Source organism: Acipenser ruthenus, chromosome 1, assembly GCF_902713425.1.
Source record: "Acipenser ruthenus chromosome 1, fAciRut3.2 maternal haplotype, whole genome shotgun sequence".
NCBI lineage: Eukaryota > Metazoa > Chordata > Actinopteri > Acipenseriformes > Acipenseridae > Acipenser > Acipenser ruthenus.
The window spans coordinates 67154345-67168345 of record NC_081189.1 but is presented as its reverse complement, the minus strand read 5'-3'; the positions used below and the strand labels follow the sequence as shown (position 1 = coordinate 67168345).

General features: G+C 34.0%; 1 protein-coding gene across 1 annotated transcript; it reads left to right on the top strand.

The window, feature by feature from the left end:
• The first annotated feature begins 3336 nt into the window (after positions 1-3336).
• On the top strand, positions 3337-13397 carry LOC117420461 (dentin sialophosphoprotein-like). Its single transcript, XM_059027888.1, has 14 exons — positions 3337-3560; positions 4311-4379; positions 4506-4550; positions 6329-6373; positions 6651-6680; positions 7815-7844; positions 8338-8379; positions 8488-8520; positions 8675-8707; positions 9452-9487; positions 11436-11477; positions 11752-11787; positions 11990-12055; positions 12171-13397. Exons 2-14 carry the CDS (start codon positions 4326-4328, stop codon positions 12537-12539), a joined length of 861 nt encoding a protein of 286 aa, XP_058883871.1. The 5' UTR covers positions 3337-3560; positions 4311-4325; the 3' UTR covers positions 12540-13397.
• Positions 13398-14001: the final 604 nt, after the last annotated feature.

Here is a 14001-nt window from a genome sequence, read left to right as displayed (position 1 = left end):
AGGTGCTTCTACCAAGTATTGACTCAGAGGGGTGAATACTTATGCAACCAACAAATGTCTTTTTTTTGTTTAATTAACTTTTGTGTCACAATAAAAAATATTTTGCACCTTCAAAGTGTTAAGTATGTTGTGTAAATCAAATGGTAAAAATTCCAATTAAATCCATTTTAATTCCAGGTTGTAACACTATAAAATGTGGAAAAGTCCAAGGGGGATGAATACTTATGCAAGGCACTGTATATATATATATATATATATATATATATATAGTTTTTATTATTATTATTATTATTATTATTATTATTATTATTATTATTATTATTATTATTATTATTATTATTAAAGGTAGAAATAGCTCTAGCAGTGAGGAAGAACAACGAGGAAGTGCAATTCAAGTGATGTTTACGGCAAATCCAGCACTTCTAGCTATGTATTTTAATCCATGCATAATTCTTGAGTTACTATTTCTTGTATTATTATTATTATTATTATTATTATTATTATTATTATTATTATTATTATTATTATTATTTTCAGTTGTCTGGCAAGCTTTGAAAACCTAAATTCACAATAAATTAACCACATATTTCTTTCTTTTTTTGTTCTCTCTGATTTGTGTATAGAGTGATTCTTACACTTCTAGTTTGAGCAGAGAAGTCCAAAGTGCTCAAATCAAGATTGCCCACTAGGCGGTGCTCAAGAAACAAAAATAGGTCATCAAGAGGAGAATGAAAAACAAGTGTATGTGTTGTGTCTTTGCCTTTCAGATGGAGCTTTAATTTATGTAACATGACCATAGAATATTGGGACAGTGCAAAACACAGAGCCATATCAGATACTGATGGAGCTCCACTCAGCTCGAGGCACCCCAAATCACCCCAAATCAGCCTACCCCAGGGTCTGTCAACCTTTTTGCTTTCATTTTAATTCTCCATCTTAAAGAGTAAGTAGTGGGGTTCCTAAAAATATAGCATTATGCGTCACCACGTGTTGCTACAACTGTTTAAATAACGTACCTGTAATTTTTCTTTTCATTGTTAACATCCTGCCAACTTTTTACACTTAGAACTTTGAAGTCTGTTTCAAAGCTCTTTTAAAAATGGCTGCGCTAGTGCAGCAGGGGTTGAGATCTGTCCTCTAAATCGCTGCAGGAAGAACGATTAAAAAAAAAAAAAACATAACAGCAAGTGGTCTGGTTTTTCTTTTCCGTACCACATCATGGATCGTTATTGCTGTGTTACATGTCTGACAATAATCCTTACAATATCCGTGCACTAGAGCAGACATTTTGAAAAGAGCTTTGAAACGGACTTTAAAGTTATGAGTGTAAAAAATTGTCAGGATGTTAACAATGAAAAGAAAAATGATGTGTAACGCTGTATTTTTCGAACCCCTCTACTTACTCTAATAGCATACCAGCAACCACCCTCCTCCAAATACCACAATCTCCCACTGCAGTATCTGTTTGTATTGACGATTAGAGTTTGTTTTTACTGGTTCTTTTTTTTGTGTATAGCTATATCCCACGTAACAGTACTGTCATACATATGTGATGTCACAGGATGTCTCAGTTGTTTCCTGTTTGTTTCCTGTTTTTCTTTCTTGGTCAGACCCCTAGTTATAGCAGCAATGTTTGTGTATGAAAAGTGAATAATTTTCAGCCACTATAATTAATAAAATATGCTTTTCTAACAAATTACAATTTGGATTTAAAAGACAGTTAGGGTCATTATAAGGATGGTGCAATGCAGACTAACATTCTGCCCAGCTGAGCAATAATTATTCACTAAGTATGTGCGAATCTGACACTGTACAGTATTTTCCATCATGCCTGTGCATGGTAACCATTCATTTTCCAGTTTCAAACCAAAATTAGGCACTTTTATGTTTTGCAGATTTGAAAAGCTTTTTTATTCAATGCGATTGGTGTTGCACTTTATAATACATTATGGAGGGAAAAAATATATATTCTCCCAATTGTGGAGCTGCCATTTAAGCTTGTATTTAACATGTTTTCTTGAATGATCTTATATTAACTGTAAGGTGCCAATACTTTTGTCTGCGTCTGTATCTTGCCGCTCTTAAACAATGAAGCAATGTACAACCTGACATTGAAAGTTATGGTGTTTATTATCAGACAGACATTTATTTTTAACTTCAAAAAGAAATTCCCAAATATTGCTTTACTGCACTTGTTCTTTCACTCTGTAAATGCTGATCCTTTTTTTTTTTCATAGTGACAGCAGTTATTTAGTGCACCTTATTATACGTGGTCTGAACATGCTTTAAGTGTGATCTCAGGCACTGTGCAACACCTGCACCAGGATGAAAAATCATTAATATTCATGTTTATTAAGTCACCCGTGTGCTGCCGACACCAAACATTGACACAAAAGCATGTTTGTTAAATCTATTTGCGCTCATTTGCACCCTAAACATATTGCAATAGCAGTTAGCATTGGCTAGAGCAGTGGTTCTCTATCCTGGTCCTGGGGGTTATCACTGCCCTGCTGGTTTTTGTTCCAACCAAGTGTTCAGTTGCATAATTGAACCCTTAATTGAACTAATAATTTGCCTAATCTGAGCTTTTTAATTATTTTAAACAGATGGAGATTTCAATTTAGGTATAAAATTATATAAGGAACTTAAATTCCCCAACGTCTACACTATTTAAAAAGTCAAATTAAGCTCATTATTTGTTCAATTAAGGGTTCAATTAAGTAATTGAGAGCTTGGTTGGAACAAAACCCAGCAGGGCAGTGGTCCCCCAGGACCAGGATTGAAAACCACTGGGCTAGAGCACTGGATGTTATGCAAAATGACATATAGAAAATGACACCTTAGCTTTAGATACACCGGATGTCTTTCTCCAACTATGTACTGGTATGAAATTAGAACCCCTAAGGAAGTCCGGTGTGGCTCTGACCACATCGCATTTTTATTTTTGAGGTCACAGAAACAAACAATTTGGAGAATGTGTTTTTAGCTATGAGATGTAGGCTTTACAAAGCACACCACTTGATATGAATGTACAGTACTACTTTATATTTTAAATACTGAATATTGTCTTTAAAAAAGTGTGAAATAGTTCAATTTTCTTCTAGACAAAAATTAAATATTTGCCTGCCGGAAGATACACTCATTATAACCTTAAGAATGTGGGCGAAAACTCTGTGTTCACTCTGAGCAGACTATATAATAATCAGTTAAATTTAGAAACCTTTGACAAGGCAGTCAATGGAGAGGAAAGGAGTGTAAACATCTTTAAACCACAAGAGGATTTTAGAATAAACATGCTTCTCTGGCAGAAGGAAGTGTAGGAGTTTTGTAGGTTGGTAGGAAAAGTCACTTACACTTTTGTCCTGTCATATTGATATGAAAAAGTTCTGATTGGTTGCAAGATACCTGTAGTAGAGTTTAAATGCTGGCTTCATCAAACTAATCTTTAGACAATTTCACTGAGGATAACACATTTTTTCAAACAGCATTTAAGATAACAAATTAAGGTAAACCCAGGATATTTTAAAACTACCAGTGCATTTTAACTGAACAACAGCAAGGTAAGAATACTGATTGGTCTTTTTTATTCTGTTATTTACTTAATATTGCTGTGTTTTATTTAGCTGTTTTGTGCACACAGTTTTGCTTTGGTAAGGCAATTATAATTGCCTGTATTGCTCTATATTGGAAATTAACGGAAGACTTATTAATGGGTTACCAGTATAACCTAGTCAGAAATGTCAAACAAAAAATCGTAATATTATTCAGTTTGATGTATGTAGCCATGATATACATACAATATACAATTGTATACAACTTGGTTGCATTTTGTAGCTGAAATGACTGTGCATCAAATAATCTATGAATATTCTGTGACCCTCACTAATATTGTAATAAAGGTGAAATGACATTCTTGCTTAAAGTTAGTACATGCGTACTATTTATCTGACCTTAAGGAATAACAAAAAATGCCTTGCTTGTAACTTGAGTAGGTGTCCTGTTTTGACTTTTAGAGTACCAGTAAAATGTATTCATATAGTGTTACCAATGATACTGCAGGTTCCAACGCCTCATTAAATTAAAAATAAATAAATAAATAAATCAGGAATAGCTTTAGGCTAATATGTTCCATTTCACGTTTTTAAAGCTAGACATTCTATTATATTTACTGTGTGGAGAAAGAGCTGCCTGACTTGTAATTGAAAGTTCCAAATAATATCGTCTTTGTGGTCTAAATCTATGTTTATAGCTACAATACAAAAAAAGTAGCAGTACAGTCTGGTAACAAAAATGAACCTTTTCTTTGGTAGAAATTAACTGCAAGAATGAAGACAGTCATTGCCATTGTCTATCTACTGAGTGTAGTCTACACTGTCCCAGTAAGTGCTTTGAATCTAGTTGATGTTGTTTGATTAATGATACATAAAAGATCAGATTTTATTAATATGTTTTTGTTTGTTTGTTTGTTTGTTTGTTTGTTTGTTTGTTTTCTTGTTTTCCAACAGATTTTTCAAAATAGTGAAATGAAAGATAGCCCAGAAAACAACATCGTAAGCCATTCACAAATTTATTAAATATATCATGTAAGGCTGTAAGAAAATCGTGATTTTTTTATCAAGAAGTTGCGACCAATGTGTATTAAAGTTGAGGTTTCGGCGCAAATAGATACAAATAAATAACCAGAACATAAGTTCTTAAGACTCCCTCTTCATCACAATTTGAAATAAAACGTTTTATGCTGTGTTTCATTCCATGTAAAGAGTTGCAGCTAACAATAATGACGCATAACATACAGTACTTGCATAACAGTAAAAGCTCACTCACAAAATTGAACAGCCACAACAGTATTTGCAAAACGGCAATAAACCTTCAGTCACAAAATTTAACAGGAAGTAAGTCCAGTACTTGCATCATGGCCTACAGTCTTCTAACCATAGCAACGGGAAAGAAGATAACTGATTGGCTAGTGAGGATGACAAGCCATACCAATACGAAATTACATATAAATAATTGAAACATTGTGTCACATTAAAAGTTGCGGCAACTATAAAAAGTTGTGGTCTGTGTTAAAAGTTGCAGTTTCCGCAACAAATTCACGGCCTGTTATTTTCTTACAGCCTTAATCATATGGAGTTATACAATGGGACACACATGCCTCTGCATACTTTAAATAGGGCAATGTACAAGGAACATGGAATACAGCTTTTCTTTTTTGGACTCATTGCCAAATGTGGTTTCTAGAGTTGTAGATGGCAAAGGGAAGTAGGAGTATCTAATGTCCAACTTAGAAAGAAAAGGCAGTGATCAAGTAGTGTTTATAAGATAAAGTAATTGTAGCCATTCCTAATGAATAACATTTACTGCTGCCAGAAGAAAAACAACAAGTTGCGCAAGTGCCCATAATTCAACATTTAAGACATAAACAGGAAGGTGACAACAAGCAATCCAGTTACAGGGTACATAAGGACCTTTTTATTTTATTGTGTTTCATGTTCCCATGTGTTGATACAACTGTTTACGTAAGGTGTGTGTATTGTTTAATTTTTTTTTTTCTTTTACATTTTGACCACTTTTTTAAACTTTTAAATTCCATTCCCTGCCACAAGATGGCTTCACATGTACCCACATAGACCTCTCAGAACTACATTTCCCATCCTCCTCCTGCTGACATAGGTAACGGAGATGGATTTACCAGTGAGCAGAAGGATGATGGGAAATGTTGTTCTGAGAGGTCCATGCGGGTACATGTGAAGCCATCTCGAGGCAGGGAATGGAATTTAAAAGTTTAAAAAAGTGGTAAAAATGTTAAAAAATAATAATAATTAAAACAATACACACACACCTTCCGTAAACAGTTGTAGCAACACATGGGAACATACACAGTAACGCAATAAATTAAAAAGATCCTTATGTACCCTTTAAGAGGAAAGAAGTTCAAATAAAATGACATAATTCAATCAGACCTTGACAGGCAATGTAACAATTAAAATAGAGTTAGATCAAAAAAATGTGCTGGATGATTTTAAAAAAATAACAATCTAGTCCAACAAAGATGAAGAGTTGAGAGTGAAGCGTGCAAATAAATTAATATCATAAAATGAATTAAACCTTTTTTTCTTACCTGATCTTGGAAATTTACCTCTGTTCATCTCTATAGGTGTGACGTATACACTATTTTGTTTTAAACTGTGTATCATGAGTGTATAAGCTCTGTTAATATTACATGCAACTTAAAAGGTCTTACATACAGAACTTTACTGCAGTACTTTTTTCTCTATAATATCTATACCTTTGTTTCCACTCCACTAAGTTTTCTTTATATTTTTAGGAACCCAACAGTACATCGGAAATGAGTATTACCACAGAAAACATGGTAATTATATGTACTTAACATTCAGGCTATTTGATTGAGTTTTTTTTTTTTTTTTTTACAATTTTCTCAAATCTTGATTAATTTGCCTTCACCTTGTAAAATCTACTTAAATTGTCATTTAAGTATCCAATATTTTTTTTTATTATACTTATTTGATTTTTAGATATGATTATTCCATTAATGTATTTAAAAATAATCTCCACAGGCACTTGATTTATTAAATTCCACAGGGGATTATTTTAAAGTATTTAACATATTAATTATTATTTCTTTATAGACATCTGAAGAAAATACATCAGAAGATACGGTAATTGTACAACAATCTTTACAATAAATATTTACAATTTAGTAGTACATTATGCATAACTCTAAAACACTAAAATGAAGGTATAAGTAGTAATACTAAAAGAAACATATACAACCTTTTTTATTGGAGACATTGAGAAATATGTCTAGTCGAAATGCTGTCAGATTTGTATACATTAAGGGGTAGATGTAAGGATACGCACAACATGATTTGCGGGTGTAAACCCCCCATATTGCGGCCATAAATCGTGTTTAGCAACCGTAGTCTGATTTTAGCGGCCGCTAAAAATGTGGCGTATATGTAAAGAATGGTGTTCACCTGGCGTTCTGCACCCGCTATCAAATTTGCACTTTGCCATCATTTATCCATTAAAATTACATTGAAATTAATTCAAATGAAGAAAAGAGCATATGATTTCCTAAGGATACTAGCATAACTGATGTTGGCTGAGGCTTTTCCGAACAACTTCGTTTCATGCTGAGTGACCTCAGCCGTAAGGACTCTCGGCTCCTTCTCAGAAAACCTTTATTTTCTTTTCTGTGTGCCAAGAGGACTTTGCTGCCCTTCCTCTGACACCTCTGGGCTGCAAGTGTGGCCGCTAAACAGACCGATGCGCTCACTGAGACCCTCATTACCATAAAAGTCAAATGTAACCCTGCAAGTAAAATATGACCACTATTGGGTGCATTCTCATAAGAGAAAAGGGAGTAAAGGAGTTTCTTATTCACTGAGGAATAAATCAAGCTAAACAAGCGGAGGATTGAGAATAGTCCACCATGTTTGAACGTGGCTGTTTTAACCTCTCGCTTCTATTTTAAATTCTTTCATGTAATACCTTTACCTTCACCATTTGAATTGGGTTATACATTTTCTCTGTACAGTCATCTGAAGAAAGTATTTCATAAGAAAGTGAGGACATTTAAACATCCATGTACATTCATACCTGTAACTGCTGGCTGAAATCAATTTGTATTAATAATGTATTCTAAATGTTATCTATAGTATTTTCATGAAACAATTGGTTTGCCTGTATTCCCATCAGTCTGGTAGTGCTAGTGGCAATCAAGGCTAGATTTGGATACTTAGCGTCAAATGAAACCGTTAATGTTTTTGCATTTTCAATATATTTTACAGACTTCAGAAGATGATACCTCTGAAGACCAGGTGATTGAAATTGACATTTGTAGAGATGGCATTTTGCATAAAGTATTAATTATGTATTTGCTTATAAATTTTAATTTCTATGATAAAGTTGATAGTTTTGTATTTTCATATTTTGATACAGCCACATTCAATGTTCAAATTGCAGTATGTGTTTTAAAAATACAATTTAAAGCAAGGGGGGGGGGGGGGGGGCAATTTCCCCAACTGGTTTGCCCAGACTTTTTACAAAAAAAAAAAAAAAAAAAAAAAAAGTTGAATTAAGGGCACAAACACTAGTCTAACTGTTATGCCACAGTCAGACAGCAGGTCAGATGAATTGTTTTGTTTTGTTCAATTATCAATTATTTCAGTATAGTTCAAATAAATAAATGAATTATGTGCAGCACTACAACGATATTGCATATGAAGTAGATTGCATGTTTTTTTTCAATACTGTGCTTGTTTGTGTATGTGTTTATTTGTTTATAAATGTATTTGTTTCTGTGTCTTACAGACTTCAGAAGAAAGCAGTTCATCAGAATCATCAGAAGACAAGGTAACTTCAACTTCTGCCTTTTTCAGAGTTTGTAATTCTTAAACCAACAATTACAATTAAAATGTATAGAATTGGTGATGTCATTGATGTTTTTTGTTGTATTTCTAGACTTCTGGAGAAAACAGTTCATCAGAAGACCAGGTGATTTGTACCTGCTTGCATTTTCAATGATTTACATAACAAATTTAAAACATTTTCACTATTTTGTTTGGACAGTGTTTTAAATGATTAGACCAAATCAGATACTACATACCATTATTATCAAATAATATTCATCAACACTTTGTCTCTACAGACATCTGAAGAAAGCAGTTCATCAGAAGACAAGGTAACTTAAATCTTTTAGGAAAAAGAATATTTGGCTAAATGAGTCAAATAGATTATCCAGACTGGGTTTTTTTCCTCAGGGGTGAATTATTGACCATTTATGAACAACACAAGACACAATGACGCTTCAGAATCAGTATTAAGAACCACCACTTTAGATCATTAGTTGATTTAGATCATTAAAATCTTTACATCAACTATTTATGTATGTATGTATTTATTTATTTCATTGCAGTCTTTAAGTCCAATTTTTTAATGTTTTTAATTTTTTTATTAACATATAAAATGTGTATATATATATCATTTTTTTTTAACAAACCAAAAGACAATTTACAGACTTACAATTAAACAATAAACACTACTGCACATTATTACAAGAAGATGGAATGAAAGTTAACAGCACACACACACACACACACACACACACACACACACACACACACACACACACACACACAAAAAAAATAAAAAAATCACAATAAGGATAAAATGTATTGTCCAAACATTGCAGAGATATCATATTAGGTATATATTGAGTTTGATAATGAGGTCATACAAGCTTGACTGTAATAACTAAGAAATATGCTTAATTAGAGAGATATTGATATTCAAACCAGAATGATAAAAGGAATTGAAATGGCATCAGCTCACATATCCCTATTTATTTATTTATTTATTGATGAATGCTGTTTCTGAGTGATATTTGACACTGATAATTGACAGTAGATTAATTATATCCTTTCAGACCACCGATGAAAGTGACAGCAGCTCAGAAGACACGGTAAGTCCTATTAAACTGGTCTTCTAAAGCCCCTTTCACACTGGCACTCCTACCCGGGTCGCAGTCCCGCACAGTGTGAAACCACGTACCTGGGTCGGGCCCGGGTCCCGGCGACCCACCTCAGGATGTGGGTTGACACGCTTTGACCTGGGTTGAGAGAGACAAAATGCATGATGGCCGTTCGTGAGCCGACACAATAAAAAAAAGCCACGCCTGCATGAAGGTTTCACTTCTGCAAGGAACATTTCTGTTCTGTTTAGCCATATTTTTTTTGACTGAGACACAACATGAGCCAGATTGCAGCAGGGATGAATAAACATTTGCTCTAATCAATATTTGGGCCGACGGTTCAATACAGAGAAGCTTGGATGGAAGCGTCTGTAACAAGCTGCTTCCGGGTCATTGATACGCGCATTGTGTACTTGCGTCTGTCACCCAGGTCAACCCTGCTTTATCAAAAGCAGTGTGAAATCGTGTACCCGACCCTCATGAAACCGGGTACTGCCTGGGTACGTTCAGAACCAGGTAGATCATGCCAGTGTGAAAGAAGCTTAAGCTATGTGGGTCAATTGCAGCATACCACTTGATGTGTCTAACTAGTGGATTAAGCAGTTTTAATCCACTTGATTGGACTAAGGTTAGTACACCTGCTGATCCAGACTGCAGCGTCCCAGAAGTTAATCATCACAGGTGGATCATCTGCTAAATCAGACTAACCCAGATCCTGACTGCAGCTTACTAAATCAGATTTGTGACAATCCTGTTCAAGTACATTAACTTGGTACTTAGGATAACTAACAGTATGCTTGCTTGTCCGAAGCATTTAATGCTTACAGTGTTTTGCAGAGACAGCTGCATTTTCCCCTGAAATGAATAGCACATCTGAAAACTTTATTCTGTACATTTCTTATGTCCGTCACGTTCGGTCAGTCAGATCTGTGAGAATAAAGTATCACACAATAAGGTGATATATATCCTACCCTACAGGCCCTTCATTTAAAATAAACATTTTAATCATGTACCTTTGGTACCATTTTCAGTTTAATGCAATACAATTTCAGTTAATATGCCTTAACTATCAAAAACTGCATTATCACGCAATTAAACATTTCAGTGCCTATGCAGCAATGTTGGCAGCTTAAAAGTATGATCTGCCAGTTTGAAATGTGCACAAAAAGACTTGAAATTTGATTTATTTTTACATGAACATGTTTGTGTGAATCACACTGGTGTAATAAAAATGTGTCTGTCTTTTTGTACAGGAATCCCTTTACTTTATACCCTATATTTATCTGACACTGAATTCTGCATATCGGCTAAGTAAAGAAGGGTATATACAGCTATGGCAAAACGTTTTGCGTCACCTAAAATTTTAGGATTGAGACATGATTAAAAAAGAAAAACTATATGGACTTAATTTACATATTTTATTTAACATCATGTAATCAAAGAAACTACAAAATGATATTGCAAAAGTCCTACCGGAAGCCATAATAGTAGTACAGTATTTCATATTAGATTTCTATTATAAAGTTGATAGTTTTGGAAAACTACAAAGCAGTATGTCATTTAATATATTAACGTAACATTATGCAGCAGGTTTCAGTCGGCTTTATGAAGCAAAATTAATTAATTCTATAGGGTGATGCAAAACATTTGGCCATAGCTATAGGTTAGTCCTCATTATCTGTCTGACTTATTCCACTTGTTCTGACCAATTAAACCAATTACCAGGATCATCTGTCTGGTACGCTGCAGTCAGGATTAATTTGTACAGACTCGCAGGATTTTCTAGTCCTTATTTTAATCCACTTGATGTGACTAAATCACTGGTTCATTGCAATTGACCCCACATGTTTTGCTATGGTTCATAAAAAACAGTCAAGAAATTTACTTTTTTTCCCCATAGTCATAACAAATATTTACATTGTCAATCATTCATTTACAGAGATCTGATGAAAATGACAGTATTGATACTTCAGAAGACAAGGTAACTCAACACACAATATTTCACAATGCTGATGCAATGAGTGTAGCCTGGCACAGCCAGACCTGTAAGGCGGGGTGGCGAGGTTTTACAGCCCCTAGAGGGAAACATTGTTACAGCAAAAGTCAGGCCAAATGTGAATGTTCAGAAAGGACATAAAAAAGAGGATTCAGTTAAGTTAGTACACAGGATTCCAAGGCTATAAAGCAATATTTTACACCATTGTACGCCTTGTAATGATGATCATATATTCACAGTATAATATATAATTTTACAGACATCTGAAGAAGTTGATGACACCTCAGAAATGGAGGTAAGTCAACAATACACAGACACTTTAAATCAAGACAGATATTTTTCACATTATTATTTAAGTGATGTTGGTAATGTTCCATTTGAATATATACTAATAAGAAAAATCGGAGTTCACTTTTTTAATATAGGGCAATTGCTTTTTCTTGATTGCATTCAAACATCTTAATATTATAAACATATTGATATGTATATTTTTATAGAGTGATTTAGATGAAAAGGGGAATACCAGAGATGACAGCAGGGACAGTGAAGATGCTTATAAAAGGGTAAGTTGAAGAAAGTTAAATACATGAAATACCTTCTACAAATGTGGCATATACTCATTCCAAACACATCAGAATTTATCCATATTCATACATATATATATTTTTTTACATGTAGAACAGGATTAAAATCTTTGACGTCAACCACAAAAGTGATGAAGATGATGACAGTAGTGATAGTGAAACTGATGAAGATACCAGTGAAGAAGATAAGAGCAATGAGAAGGAGCAGGAGCCGGAGGGGAGTGACAGTGAAGATGATTATGAAGACAGTGAGCATGAACACAGCAAAGAAGAAGGTGGCAGCAGCAACACGGACACGAGACATTATAGAAGAGGGGAGCGTTGCAGTGCTGGAAAAGGGGATGATGGCTGTGAAGATTCTAGTGAAGAATATGGTTTTCAAGACATAGGTGACGATAGCTATGCGTTTAGCGAGGAACTTCTCATGCATGGAGATGAGCCTGAAGAATTTCAGTCATGGTGACCTTAATAAAAAAATAAAAATAAAAAACACTGTATACATATAATCACCTCAATTTATATTATGCAGCGCCTAGTGTTCACATGCTTTAAAATGGAATTCAAATCATGATTTTAAATCATTAAGGTGGACATCTGTTAACATCAGGGTTTCCAGATGTAAACTACCTTCAGCACATATGACATTGATCTCAAAACTGGTAATGGGATTGACAGAGGATCTGTTAACCTATACAAATATATCATAAGATAAAAAAACAGAAAGAAACAACCAATGAACATCCCACTGAAACATACTGTACTGGAAAATAGTGCATTACTGCCCTTGACTTTTCTGAACTGTTTTTGCCAAACCCATATCTAGGATGACAAAACTTGTGCTGCAAAAAATATTTAATAGCATCACTATAAACCAGAATATGTATTGTTTATCATGTGAGACCACTGTATTAGTACTGTAAAACTGTATAACTGTAAAACAAAACTAACATTGGATTCATACATGTGTGTAAAACAAACCTGCAGTATATTTACAAAATGTTCTGTACAACCCTTAAGGCAGTTTTACATGAATGTTTTTTGTTTATTTATTTTTATATTTTACATTGTATGAACATATTTTTATTTAAAATAAGCAAGATGTATTTAACAACAAATAAAAAACACAGTGTTAAAAGTTCTGAATATTTCCTAATTAATAAATGTCATTCATTTTTAATACTGTATGCTTTTTTGCATAGCAAGTGAAGTTTCTTGCGTTCTTAGGTTGTACTTTTTTTTTTAGGGGTAAGCCCTGTGAAAACTATATTCAGAATTCCAGTGATTATCCCAAGGTGATTATTTCCAAACATAATAAACATTACCTCAACATCACTGTTTGTATTTTGTTTTTTTCTCAAAGAAGTAAAAATTTGCTGGAAAACTGACATTTTAAATAATAGACAATAACATTTCTCCTCCTCCTCTTGACAACAGTGCACGGTTCATTAGCCGGCAGTCTCTATTTGCAGCAACAGATTCACAGCAAGCAACACGTCTCCCAGCACACGATTCCCCACTCTCTGAATCCACACACACACTCACACACCTGATGCACCTTCTTGTATCCCCTCTCAGACCTAGACACAGAAAACACAGTGTGATACTTTTTGAGTATTTTCTACTTTTATTTGAAAATGCAGTTTAACTTTAAAGGTCAGGCATTCACAACATGGGAAAATGTACCTCTACAAAAATGATCACTGTTGCAAAATGTCCCCAAAACAGTCATTTGAAACACTATTCAGTGACCCAGAGATCGAGATTTACTTTCAAAGAAAGATTGCATATATAATTTACACCTCCGAACACAAGACTGTGTCTTAGCAAGTGGTTGTAAAGAAAATTGTTGTGTGAGTTGTATTTGATTATATAGCTTTTATTATAATATTTGTAAGTAATTATAGTGCTCATAGAAAAATGCTGAC

Coding starts and splice junctions, on each gene's coding strand:
- LOC117420461 (XM_059027888.1), top strand. CDS start 4,326: ATGAAGACAGTCATTGCCATTGTCTATCTACTGAGTGTAGTCTACACT. Junction 6,374..6,650: donor GTATTACCACAGAAAACATG/GTAATTATATGT, acceptor ATTTCTTTATAG/ACATCTGAAGAAAATACATC. Junction 9,488..11,435: donor ACAGCAGCTCAGAAGACACG/GTAAGTCCTATT, acceptor ATTCATTTACAG/AGATCTGATGAAAATGACAG.